A 14,073-nucleotide genomic window follows, 5' to 3' on the forward strand; every position below is an offset into this window, starting at 1 on the left:
CTCTCAGAAAACTAGGAAAAGAGGAGAACTTACTCAACTTGATAAAGATTATCTACAAATCTACAGCTAACATCATCCTTAACAACGAAGGATTGAATGCTTTCCCTCTAAGAGCGTGAATAAGGATGTCCAATTTCATCAATCTCATTCAACACACTGCTGGAATATTAAGTCACCGTAGTAAGGGAAAGAAAAGAAATGGGAGGCATACAGGTTATAAAGGAAGAAATAAAACTGTCTCTGTTTGCAGATGACCTAATTATCTACATATAAAATTTCATAAAATAAAAGTTTAAAAAGACCTAGAACTAATAAGTCAGTTCAGTAGGATCACAGGATACAAGATTAACACACAAAAATCAATCACATTGGAACATGTGGAAACCAAATTTAAAAAAAAAGTAAAAACACAATACCCTTTACAGTCACTCTAAAAATAAATACTTAAGTATAAACTTAAGTAAACCTTTACAGGATCTATATGCTGAAAATTACAAAATGCTGGTGAAAGAAATTAAAGAAGACCTAAAGAAATGGAGAGACATATCATTTTCATGGTTTGGAAGATAACACAGTAAAGATACCAATTCTCCCAAAATTGATCTATGAGTTTAACGCCATTCCTGTCAAAATTCCAGCTAGATACTTTGTAAACATGCACAAGCTTATTCTAAAAATATATATGGAAAAGCACAGGTGCTAGAATAACTAAAATGATATTGAAAAAGAAGAATAAAGTAGGAGGAATCACTTTACTAGATATTAAGGCCCATTATATAAAAGGTAGAGTAATCAAGATAGTATGGTATTAGTGGAGGGATAGACACTTAGATCAATGGAATAGAATAGAGAACCCAGAAATTTACCTACACAAATAGGCCCATCTGATTTTTAAAAGATTTTTATTATAAACTATACATAACATAAAAGTATGTTTTAACCATTTCAAAGGGACAGTTCAGTGGCACTAAGCACATTCACATTGTTGTGCAACTATCACCGTCATTCGTACCCAAAATCTTTTTCTCATCCCACACTGAGACTCTATACCCATTCTCTCTGCCTTTAGCCACTGGCAACCATTCTTCTCCTCTCTGTCTCTTTGAACTTGACTATTCCAGCAAATGATTTTGAGAAAAGTACAAAAGCAATTCGATGGAGGAAGCCTTTTCAGTAAATGGTGTTGTAGCAATGGACATCCATAGGCAAAAAATAAATAAATAAACCTTGATCTAAACCTCACACCTATTCAAAAATTAACTCGAAATGGATCACAGACTTAAGTGTGTGGCATGAAAACTATAAAACCCTTAGAAAATAATGTAGGAGAAAATATTTGTGATCTAAAACTAAAGAGTTCTTAGAGCTTGACATCAAAAATGTGACCCATAAGAAATAAAATTGTTAAATTAGACCTCATCAAAATGGAAAACTTACACTCTAAAAGACCATGTGAATAGGATGAAAAGACAAACTAAGGACTGGGATGAAATATTTGCAAAACCACACATCCAACAAAGGACTAGTATCTAGAATATATAAATAAAACACTCAAAGTTCAACAGTTAAAAAAACCAAACAGGGCCGGGTGTGGTGGCTCACGGCTTGTAATCCCAGCACTTTGGGAGGCCGAGGCAGGCGGATCACGAGGTCAGGAGATCGAGACCACGGTGAAACCCACTCTACTAAAAAAAAAAAAAAAAATTACCAGGCATGGTGAAACCAAACAATCCAATTTGAAAGCGGGCAAAAGACATGAACAGACACTTTACCAAGAAGATACAGATTACATTTCACCAAAGAGATAAACAAATGGCAAATATGCCCATGGAAAGATGTTCAGCATCATTGGCCATTATGGAAATGCAAATTAAAACCACAATTGCATATTACTACACACCTGTGAGAATGGCTAAAATAAAAAATAGTGACAACACCAAATACAGACAAAGATACAGAGAAACAGGATCACTCATGCATTTCTGGCGGGAATGTCAGCAGTGCAGTCACTCCATAAAATAGTTTGGCAGTTTCTTAAAAAACTAAATCTCCAACTGCCATGTGACCCAGCACTGACACTCCTGGGAATTTATCCCAAAGAAATGAAGACCATGTGCACACAAAAACCTGTTCACACAAAAATCTGTTCACAAATGCTGATAGCAGCTTTATTTATACAGTCAAAAACTGGGGGAAAAAAAAGCCTAGGTGTCCTTCAACAGGTGAGTGACTACAGAAACTGGCTCATCTATACCATGGAATACTACTCAGCAATAAAAATGCAGCGACTTGGGTAGATCTCTAGGGATTTATGCCAAGTTGGGAAAAAAAGGCAATACAAAAATGTTTCATACTGTATGTTTCCATTCGTTTAACCTTTGTGAAATTACCAACTTACAGAAACGTAGAATAGGGTAGTGCTGCCAGGGGTAAGGGATGGAGATAGGGTAGGATGGGGAGAAGGAGTGAATGTGGCTATAAAGGGGCAACAGGGGGTGCCTTGTGGGGCTGGAAATGTTCTGCATCTTCCCTGAATGGGTGTCAACATTCTGGTCATGATACTGCACTGGAGTTTTGTGAGATGTTACTGTCGAGAGAAATCGGTGTAGGGAGCGCAGGATGCACCTGTATTATTTCTTACAACTACGTGTGAATCTACAGCATCTCAAATGAAAGTTCAATTAAACAAAAAACAACAACAAAAAAAGAGGGCACACTTGCATCTTCCTCATAGTGGGGAGGCCAGGACAATCATTTGAAGTAACCAAGCTGAAAAGTCACTCCTTGATGGGGATGGAGGGCAGCGATGGTCATTCAGACTCTTCTAACCCAGCATTCTAGTCTAGGGTGGAAAAATTAAATTGAGAGATAGTTTCCTGTGACTTGCTTTTATTTTATTTTATTTTGTTTTATTTTGTTTTATTTTATTTTATTTTATTTTATTTTTTATTTATTTTATTTATTTTATTTTTTTTATTTTTTTTTTATTTTCGAGATGGAGTTTCACTCTGTCACCCAGGCTGGAGTGCAACGGCACGATCTCCACCCACTGCAACCTCCTCTTCCCAGGTTCAAGCAATTCTCCTGCCTCAGCCTCCTGGGTAGCTGGAACTACAGGCACACGCCACCACACCCGGCTGATTTTTTGTATTTTTAGTAGAGACGGGGTTTTGCCATGTTAGCCAGGTTGGTCTCAAACTCCTGACCTCAGATGATCCGCCCGCCTCAACCTCCCAAAGTGCTAGAATTACAGGCATGAGCCACCGTGTCCGGCCGTGACTTGCTTTTATTAAGGGGCAGAGACTTGCAATGAAGTCAGCCTTAGACACCTTGCAAAGCATGAGGCAAACTGAGAAATGTGACATGGGCTGATAATTCCATTCAATTTTTTGGCAAATGCAGAAATAAAACCTGACTTCTTTTGGATTGAGAGTAATGTGGCCAACCACAAGGCAGTATTAAACACGCAGCTGCTCCGTGGCCAGCCTCGATGTGTCAGAAACAGTAACTACCCTGAAATGGAGCAGGCAGCTGTGGCCTGAATGGGCTCTATGTAGTGGAGCGCTGCGGCTTCCCATCCTGGTGGGAGCAGTCCCGTCCTCCCTGGGCCTCAGCTGCTTGTATGTGTCAGACGGAAAAACAGTTGTTTTTATATAACTTCAGTCATGATACAGTTTTGTGGGACATATTTCGTCAAGGCAGAATGAATTATTTGTTGCCTGGATAACATGCGTTTTTACCTCAGATCAGGAAAGAGTATTAAAATTATATTACTTTCTCATTTTTTTCAGTCATGGTTCATCAGAATGTATTAAGATTCAGAACCAAAGATTATATGAAATTGGAGGAAATATAGGTAAGCATACTGTAATAATTTCTACTGCTAAATTCTCTGATTACTCTAAAAGAAATATGTTGCTGTTATCATAAAGGTATATTTTATAAATTTCTCAGATAAAAACTAAAAATCAGTAGGTTTCTGATATTTTTATCTCATGTGGGAACAGTTGCACAACTTTTCTAAAATGTTTTCAAAATTTAAATGAGAATATTTTAGTGTTGATATGGAGTAGGCTTGGGTCTTTTCTTTTCTTTTCTTTTCTTTTTTTCTTTTCTTTTCTTTTTTTTGAGACGGAATCTTGCTCTGTTGCCCAGGTTGGAGTGCATTGGTGTGATCTTGGCTCACTGCAACCTCTGCCTCCCGGGTTCAAGTGATTCTCCTGCCTCAGCCTCCCTAGTAGTTGGGATTGCAGGTGCCCGCCACCACGCCCAGACAATTTTTATATTTTTAGTAGAGACGGGGTTTCACCATGTTGGCCAGGCTGGTCTCGAACTCCTGACCTCAAGTGATCCACCCGCCTCGGCCTCCCAAAGTGCTGGGATTACCGGTGTGAGCCACCGCCCTGGCTGGCTTGGGTCTTTTCAATGTGATTTGAAGTTGGAAAGTCTCTCTGGAGACTCAATGCAAAACAAAGCAGAGAATACTGTAAGAACTTTCAGAAGCATGACACCATTTTGATTAACTTCCCTATTTTAACTCTCCTCCCAAATTCATTCTTTCTATTTCCCTGGGGGAGCAGGGGGGGAATCAGCAAAACTTCCCTGCTTGGTCCGTGAATATCCTCACAGCCCCATGGGCACTCCGTGCTCCCACTGAGGGCAGTGCCGCCTCCTCACCAGCACCCTCCACTCTGCCACACCATCAACCTTTCCCTCCCAACTGCAGCATTTCCATCTGCATTTAAAAAACCGGCAATTTCCCTCACCTTTACAAAATTCTTTCTTGACCCCCCTTTAAGTCTACTCCCATTTCTGTGTTCCACCTTACAGCAAAAGCTTCTTGAATCAGTGTCTACGCTCCAGTTTCTTCCTCCTTGTTCTCTCTTGAAGTCACTCCAGGCATGCTCTGCCCCTCAGCACTTCACCAGAATCGCCCTCTTGTCATGGTCACCAGACAACTCATCTGTTTTTAGAACTGCCTGAGTTGATCTTTCCCTCCTTTGAAGAACACTTTTTTCACCTGACTTCAAGGATGCCCTAAGCTTCTGACTGTCTTCCCACTTTTCCTGGCTGTGCTGCTGGAAACCCTGTGCCCCTTATTTCTTGTCCTCTCAGCCTCTCAAGGTGGGAGAACGGTAGGGTTCAGTCCTCGGAACTCTCCTCTATTTGCACTTGCCTTCCTTGGCGAGTTCAATCCATCTCACTCCTTTAAATACACCTGTATGTGGATGCCCCTGAAATTTCTATCCCACAGGTCCCTTTAAACACTAAACCTGTAAATCCAATCACCGGGCAGGTTTGGATTTGTGGCCTTTGCATTTGCTCTGACTTTTCCCCAGGATGCCCTCCCTCCAGACAGCCTCACTTCTCAGTCCCTGGCCTCTGCCAGGTCTTTGCCGGTAAATCAGCTTCTCAGCGAGACCCTCCTTCCTCGCACCCTCCCGAACATGGCTTCCATGCTTGGTCTTTCTCTCATGTTCTTATCACCAGTGGACTTACTTGATATCATATTTGTTTGTTAGTTGCCTTGTGCTGCTCTTAGACATGGCTGTAAACCCAGCCCCTGGAATAGTGCCTGGCACATTATTAATATTTGGTAAGTGAATGAATCAAGCAACTGAGCATGCAGGCAGCTCTTGGTAGTTTTTTTTGTTTGGTTTGGTTTTTTTGTTTTTGTTTTTGTTTTTGTTTTTTTTGAGACGGAGTCTCGCTCTGTCGCCCAGGCTGGAGTGCAGTGAGCCGAGATCGCGCCAAAAGAAGTCAGGTTTTATTTCTGCATTTGCAGTGGCGCGATCTCTGCTCACTGCAAGCTCTGCCTCCCGGGTTCACGCCATTCTCCTGCCTCAGCCTCCCGAGTAGCTGGGAATACAGGCGCCCGCCACTGCGCCCGGCTAATTTTTTTGGTATTTTTAGTAGAGATGGGGTTTCACTGTGTTAGCCAGGATGGTCTCGATCTCCTGACCTTGTGATCTGCCCACTTCGGCCTCCCAAAGTGCTGAGATTACAGGCGTGAGCCACCGTGCCTGGCCAGCTCTTGGTAGTTTTGTTTGAGAATTTCAGCATACATTTCAAGCACACTGCACGTAAAGACTTTTGAATACGTTTGCCCCAGGAAATGATCTTTTAGTTGTTACCATTTTGGGATTTCCTGCCTATGGGGCTTTACATCCATAGTAAAGAAACAAAATGACCATTCCTAAAATGAACTTGATTTGAATCTTCTCTAGCTCTGGTCAAGTACCTATCTATAAAACCATTGGAGGACATGTATTAGCATATAAATGATGAGTTTATACCTGAAACAAGTTCTTGCCATATTTTTCTTTTCTTTTTTCTTTTTTCTTTTTTTTGAGACAGGATCTCACTCTGTCACCCAGGCTGGAGTGCAATGGTGCAATCTTGGCTCACTGCAACCTCGGCCTCCCAGGTTCAAGTGATTCTCCTGCCTCAGCTTCCCCAGTAGCTGGGATTACAGGCACCCGCCACCACACCCGGCTAATTTTTGTATTTTTAGTAGACATGGGGATTCACCATGTTGTCCAGGCTGGTCTCAAACTCCTGACCTCAAGTGATCCACCCGCCTCAGCCTCCCAAAGTGCTGGAATTACAGGTGTGAGACACTGCACCCGGCCCTTGCCATAATTTTCTAATTCATGCCATGAAGCAAGGGAACAATTTGCCTGTAATGGTATGTCTGCTTTCTTCCAAAATTTCACATGAGATTTGTTTGATATACCCGTACTTCACAGTCTTAAAGAAAGAAAAAAAAAAGGAGAGAGGGAGAAGAGGGAAGAAGAGTTTGTTAAGAAACCTTAACATATGTCTACTTACTTTGGCCAAGGGAACTATATTAACCTTATTTGAGCCTCACAAACACACACAGACACATATGTGTGCACACGCACACACACACAAATGTACACTAATTCTCTGATCTTTTTCTTTTAGGAGAGCATTGCTTGGATCCAGATGCTTATATATTGGATGTATATCGTATAAATCCTCAAGCAGAATGGGTGATTAAACCTCAACCAAGTTCTTAAAATATCCTCGAGATAGCTGCTATCATGTATTACATGCCAAAAAGATCCTACATTTTGGTAGGGAAAAAACAACACTGTGTTTGACGTGTTTGTTCCTACAGCCTTCTCAGTATTTCTGGCCCTCCGCAGTGGGCATTGTCAGCACGAACTGTGGAAGAGGCGCTGGTTCACCAATTCAACTGAAGCTTTCTCATGACATTTTTTTAATAAAGTAAAGGAAAGATGATGTGGTCCTTCCAGAAGAAAGACCAATCTAGAATATGGAACTCTAATCACTTCTAGTATTTCAATCCTAGCAGAAATGAACTTGGCCCTAGACCTAGGGATAAGCAATGTTCTTTATGTAGCCAATGCTATGAAACAAAAGTGGTGAAAGAGACCCTTTTTTATATTTAATGTACATATATTGACTTTTTGAGCAAGAATGCCAGAAATAGCCTTCATTTCTACCCTGCAAAATAATCCAGATCTGCTTTCTAAAGAGAATCAGTTTCTAAAGTGAAACATACAATATTTAACGCTCTGACTGAGTCCTGAATTGGAGGAGGAAGAACTTCTGTTTAAAGAAAACTGTATTGTTATGTATGTCAGGCTGTGTATCGTGACTATCAGAATTCTGGTGCAAATGAACTTTTCTCTATCATCGACTGTGGAAAATTGATACTTTTAAAGCATATTCTTCTATGAGCACGGGTCCTCCTAGTGAAGCTTGGTTTGACAAAGGGTGTCATGCTTTCCTAACCTTATTTGTAGTTAACATTCACGGAGCCTCCATTTTCTCATTACGGTTATGATGCTCAGTATCTTTCCAAGTGCCAGGCACGGGCTTCCTTTTCTGATCAAACATACCATTTTTTATATTTCACAACTATAGACAGTCACTTCTGCAGTCCCAATTTAAAAATGCAGAACTGCTTTATCCAAGAATGCTGAAAAATACCGTTCTATCCAGGTTTTATAAACTATAAAAGCAGATTTTGCTTTTGTTTATCATAGGCATGGCCAAGCATTGTGGATTAGCCTGAGGCTTAAAATCAGATGCATGTCTGGTAAGATGACCACTGTCTCACTATCAAGAGTCTGCAGAGCCGTTTTCCAGACCTGTGATTGCCCAGAACACATAGTCCCCACGTTTCTAATTTGGAGCAAATCTAAAAGGTGCTGAGGGATTGGACAGCTCTGCCTTTTCTCTCGAGGCTGTGGATATAGTCCTTCTCGGATTAGCTAGAAGTGGGGACAGAGTTCTCATTTATCCCAGACATGTACATTGGCTTTTTTGGAATCTGCAGATTGAGATTTTCATGAATTTATATTGGTTTTAATGAGACCCAAATGACTCTCTCTCAACAATTCAAGCAGTAGACAAATTTGCTCACAAATACAGAAAACATCTTTTTGTCTACTTCGCAAGTCTCAAAACGTGGTAATATTTAAGCCCATTTGTAGAAGAAATCTTTTATATACTATATTACACCTCGATATCTATACAAAACATCGCTTATATTAAAACATGTAGATAACTTTCTGGCATTTAGGATTTTGTTATATTTTTATAGAAAACACAAGATCCATTCATTTGATTGTTAATTTGGGAATTTTTTTTTTGCCTGAAAACCCATTAAAAGGAAACGTGCCTTCTATATAAGTTTATGTATATTCCTACATTTTATTCATTTTTAATGTATGGGTAGTTGGTGGCACGTGACTTTACATAATGAATTTCTAGACTCTGAAAAAAATGCTTTTATCATTTTTGCAGTTCAGACAAGGGTAAACATTTTACTTTATGTAATTGCCACGTCCCAAGATGTAAAACGGCGGTAATTTATGACCACATATGGAAGAAATTCTTCAAATAGCTACCTTACGTTTCTGCGTATATATGAAAACTGAGTGATATTTCTCAGTGTATTTCCTTGCATTTGAATAGGTCAATTCTGTTGTGTTTATACAGAAAATTCACAAATCTGTTCATTTAATTTTTTATTTGAGAATTTTTATTTCTTTTGACTGAAAACACATTAGAACCTATGAGTAAATTCTGAAGGCTTTAAGATTTACTTCAGCTTGTCACCAGTTTCAAATAAATCCCTAGTAGGTAACAAGTAAAATACAATTTCTTGTCTACTTTCATGTGGTTTTAAATGGCAGGGACTTAGCCGAGTCAGTCAGTATAATCACTCTAGTTTATTCAAGGATGTGTGACAACTTTCAACTTCCATACACACACACATATATATGTGTGTGTGTGTGTGTGTGTGTATGGAAGGCCGTGTCAATACTAGTATCATTGGATATAACTTGTATTCTTAATCAGAGGGCAAATTCATTAGAGAAGAATTTTTAGTAGATACACAGACTTATATTTGTGTGGAGGTTCTTTTGACCAATTTTATTCTTAAGAATAAACAACCCCCTACAGTTAAAATGCAAAGATGCCTGTCATCTAAGTATTGAAAGAATTTTTGCCTTATCAAGAGTTGTTTTTAAAAAATTTAATGAATTCATAAAAACGACTCATATCTTTGCAAACAAAAGAAGGGCAGATACTGGGCTTCTACATGCTATCCTTAAGAGCTTCTCCCCCTCACCCATTCCTAGTGCTCTTGGTATACACTTGGGAGAATAATGTCCTCCAGGAGAAAGTGTTAGAGGGAACTAACATTTTAGGAATGCTCATTCAGAAAAAAATCCAAGAGTTGATTCGTTGTTTTCCTCCATCCTGCAAAAGAAGATCCCTTTGTTAAGCAGCTCACTTGGGAATTTAATTCTTGGAGTCAATGATCTCTAAACAAACTGGATTATCAACTATTTACAACGTCTATACAGTGTAAACTACCTCACTTGCCTTTCGTGGGAAAAAAAAATATGAATGGACTTTAACAATTGTCGTTACAAACTGTGCCAGAATCTTATTATTTAAATCACTTCAGTTAGCTTTCAGTGTATGTTTAATAATACACATTTAAGGATGAAAAATATTTTCAGCAAAGCTTTAAAACCAGAAATACTGTGTAACTGCGATCTATGTGGTGTATACTCTGAGAGAATTCTGTGTCCTGCTCGTCTTGAGTTTGTAACCATGTGCAGACGCAAGTGTTCAGGAGAAGGAATTAATGTCCATCTTTTCTTTCAGGCATTTTCATCTGCTGTCCACGTATTTCACTTGACTGAAAGCTCACATGAGTTAAAATGTCCCTTCTTCCTAGCGAGCATATTTCAACTGTTCTTCCTAAACGTTTTCGTGCCTTAAAAGACTTCATGTTAAAGGATTAAATAGTTTCTCTGACAGGCAGTTTTTAACTGTTTTCAACAAACAAAAATAATACGTCATGGGATTAAAATGTTTGTTTTCAAGCATTTTTAACAGTTTTACACACTTACATACACCTTAATTAAAAATTTTTTTCTGTCAGACATTTACCAACTATTTTCTAAAACTAATTTGATTGACAAATCATGACACTAGAAAACGCCAATGTTTTATGTCTTTGCCCATCTCAAAAGCTAGTATCGATTCTTCTGTTCCATCAGCTTTCATTGTTAAGTAGAATATGTATGTTGCATTTTATCCATAAGAAATAAAGAGAAAAAAACTAAAAACATTGTATAAGAATTCTTCTGCTTCACCATTCCAAGGGCACAGTGATGCTAGGGATGGTTTTGCCTTAAGGAAATATTTGGCAATACCTGGAAACAGATGTTGTTTCCAAATGTTCTTGTTTTTGAAGAGTAACTTATCAGTTTTTCACCACCGGGGGTGAGACGATGCTGCCAGCCTCTGATCGGTGAGAAGCCAGGGATGCTGCTGATCCCGCTTCAGTGCACAGGACAGCCCTGCAACATAGAATTATCCAGCGTGGGCCTGGCACGGTGGCTCACACCTGTAATCCCAGCACTTTGGGAGGCCGAGGCGGGCAGATCACCTGAGGTCAGGAGTTTGAGACCAGCCTGGCCAACATGGTGAAACCTCGTCTATAGCAAAAATACAAAAATTAGCCAGGCTCAGTTGTGTGTGCCTGTAATCCCAGCTACTTGGGAGGCTGAGGCAGGAGAATCACTTGAACCCAGGAGGTGGAGGTTGCAGTGAGCCAAGATGGCACACTGCACTCTAGCCTGGAAGAAAGAGCAAGACTCTGTCAAAAAAAAAAAAAAAAGAAGAAGAAGAATTATTCAGTAATGCCAAGATTGAATAAACGTGCCCTGAGATAACAAATAAGAGTGTCTGTTTTTGCTGTTTTTATTTAACACTGTACAGGAGATCCTATCTAGGGCTGTAAGTCAAGAAAAAGAAAAGGCAAACAGTGTTGAAGAAGCGTAAAACTGCTTAATTTGCAGATGATGTGACTATATGATTATGTAAAGAAAGTCATAAGGAATCAATAGTTAAAATTACTGGAAGTAATAAGCACATTTAGCAACATCACAGGATACAAGGTCAATCACAAAAATCAATTGTGTTCCATGTATTAGCTATAAAGACAGCTGGGAAAGGAAATTATAAAAGCAATACCACTTACAATAGCATCAACAAATATAAAATATAGAAAAATAAATTTAGAGCAAGATAAGCAGGGCCTAATTACTGAAAACTACAAACATTGCCAAGGGAAATTAAATATGAACTCAATAAATGGGAGGACAGTCCATGTCCCTGGATTGCAAGATAGATTCAATGTTGTTAAGGCATGCATTCTCCCCTAAATGGATCTGTAGATACAACGAAATCCAAATCAAAATTCCAGGAGTCTTTTTTGTTGTAGAAATTGAGAAGCTGATTTTAAAATGTATATGGAAATTCACAGGACTTAGAATAATCAAAGGGTCTTGAGAAAGGACAATAAATTTGAAGGACTTATATTACTTGTTTCCAGATTTATTACAAAGCTACAGTTATCAGTACAGTGTGGTATTGGTGTAAGGATAAGCAGAAAGATCACTGGAACAGACTAGAGTTAAGAAATAGACGCATACATACATAGTTGATTTTTCACAAACTGCCAAGGCAATTCAGTGGGGAATGGAAATTATCTTTAAAATACAGTGCTGTGATTCCTGGGAGTGATGATTAACTTTAGGTGTCAAGTTGACTGGACTGAGGAATGCCTAGATGCCTGGTGATGCATTGTCTCTGGGTATTTCTGTTAGGCTGTTTCTAGAGGAGACTGGCCTGTGAGTCAGTGGACTGAGAGAAGCCCCACCCTCAATATGGGTGGGCACAATTCAATGGGCTGGAGGTTTGGCTGGGACAAACAGGCAGAAGAAAGGGGAATTCTCTGCTCTCTCCTGTCTGTTCTCTCTCTCCCTTCCAGAGACGGATGCCTTTTTTCCTTCTGCCCCATCAGACTCCAGGTTCTTCAGGTTTGGACTCTGGGACTTGCACCACAGGACTCCTGAGGGGCTCTCAGACTTTAGGTCTCAGACTGGGGGCTGCTTCCAGAATGAGCCAAGCTATGCGTTTCTCTGGTCTTCAGCTTGCAGACTCCCCTATGGTGGGAATTTTCCACCTCTGGTTGATTTTGGGAACCAATTCCCCCGAATAAATCCCTTCCCATATATCCGATTGGTTCTCTCTGGAGAACTCTGATGAATACACCGGGACATCCCTTTGGGAAAAAAACAAAAATCCGTGATGAACCTGGACTTCTATTTCACAAAAGTACAAATTATGCAAGTTAGATCACAGGCTTTAATGTGAAAGCTAAAAGTACAGTCTTCCAGAAGAAGACTTTGGGGAGGTTATCTTTATGACTTTGAAGCAAGTAATATTCCTCAGACAACGTTGCAAGACATCTTCTCAATTCCAAAGTTCTCTTCAAAATATTATTTCTTTGATGACAACACACAAACAGATGGAAGAGAATCAGGAGTTGGGGCAATGCGGGGCTGCCCTTGGATATTTCATTTATCTCTGCCACCATAAATCATACTTTCTCTCAATACCTGCAGACGGGGTAAGCAGTGAGGAGAATTGGTGGGGGTATGCTTTCGAAAGATTTTACCGTATGTGTACTTTTACAATGTGTTTATGAACTTATACCTTATGATAATTCATTCTGAGCTTTGCTCTGCCATCTCGTAACATTTTTATCACTGTGCAGGTGCAAGCCTGTGCTAGAGTGTAGACAACCACCCCAGGGCACCAGTCCAATCACGTAACAATCTGCATGTATAAGTACCAAAATCAGTACTACCATACCCATCAGTAATAGTCCGCCAATTCTCCAATCTAAAAATCTATTGCCTAACAAGGTTGTGGAAGCTATTTTCTACTCCATAAATCTTTCAATGCTGCAACTTTTTGTTTTCTAACAGTAACAGTTCAGTTTCAACAACAGCTATTTTGCAAATGGTTACCGATGTGATCCAGTTCTAACAAGTAATCCACAGTTATTCTGTTGTCAATTACATTATCAGTTACAGTATTTCTAACCCTACAACTCTTGACTCAGTAATGAAATCCTTCATGAAATATGATTTAGTGATGCAGATGATAAGCACAAAATATGCTGCACATAAACAGTTAGCATCCCTCTACATTAATTTGACAAGTTAACATCACCCCATGCCATTTTGCCAACAGTTGTAAGCAAAAGGATTCACAAATGATAAAGAATCCCGGGATGCTATTCTTAGCCACCTCTATTTGAAGAAGAATGTGAATTTACAAGTCTGGAGAGTTTCCTTGGTCACAACACCAAATAGCAGTTTCCTTCATCACAACATCAAATAGCAGTCACTTGTTCATCTTTTGAACACAGTGTAATGTCATGCAGAGATTTCAAAGTGCACTTCTGGGAGTAAGGCAGGGCCAGGCACAGTTGTCGTCCTCAGCAGTTTACAGAGGGATGAGTCTGGGGAGTTAATCTCGGTGGTCTTTCTGTGCCCACCAGAGCTACAACCAGAACTTCATGTCGGCCGGGCGCGGTGGCTCACGCTTGTAATCCCAGCACTTTGGGAGGCCGAGGCGGGCGGATCACGAGGTCAGGAGATCGAGACCACGGTGAAACCCCGTCTCTACTAAAAATAC

The 14,073-nt window shown here is 39.8% G+C and overlaps 1 protein-coding gene across 3 annotated transcripts in view; it reads left to right on the plus strand.

Moving 5' to 3' along the window:
• ARHGAP28 (Rho GTPase activating protein 28) overlaps positions 1-10,567 on the plus strand; it is a 199,739-nt gene extending 189,172 nt beyond the window's left edge. For 2 of the 3 annotated variants that reach the window (XM_032152778.2, XM_032152779.2), the window contains 2 exons: positions 3,792-3,856; positions 6,949-7,115. In XM_032152778.2, the coding sequence (XP_032008669.1) occupies positions 3,792-3,856; positions 6,949-7,043 (160 nt within the window). In that variant the 3' untranslated portion in view covers positions 7,044-7,115. Of the gene's footprint in view, positions 1-3,791; positions 3,857-6,948; positions 7,116-10,179 lie in introns of those variants that run through there. The other variant, XR_009213513.1, reaches the window with a different exon arrangement.
• The last annotated feature ends 3,506 nt before the right edge of the window (positions 10,568-14,073 follow it).

This window comes from Hylobates moloch, unplaced genomic scaffold (assembly GCF_009828535.3).
Source record: "Hylobates moloch isolate HMO894 unplaced genomic scaffold, HMol_V3 SCAFFOLD_5, whole genome shotgun sequence".
NCBI lineage: Eukaryota > Metazoa > Chordata > Mammalia > Primates > Hylobatidae > Hylobates > Hylobates moloch.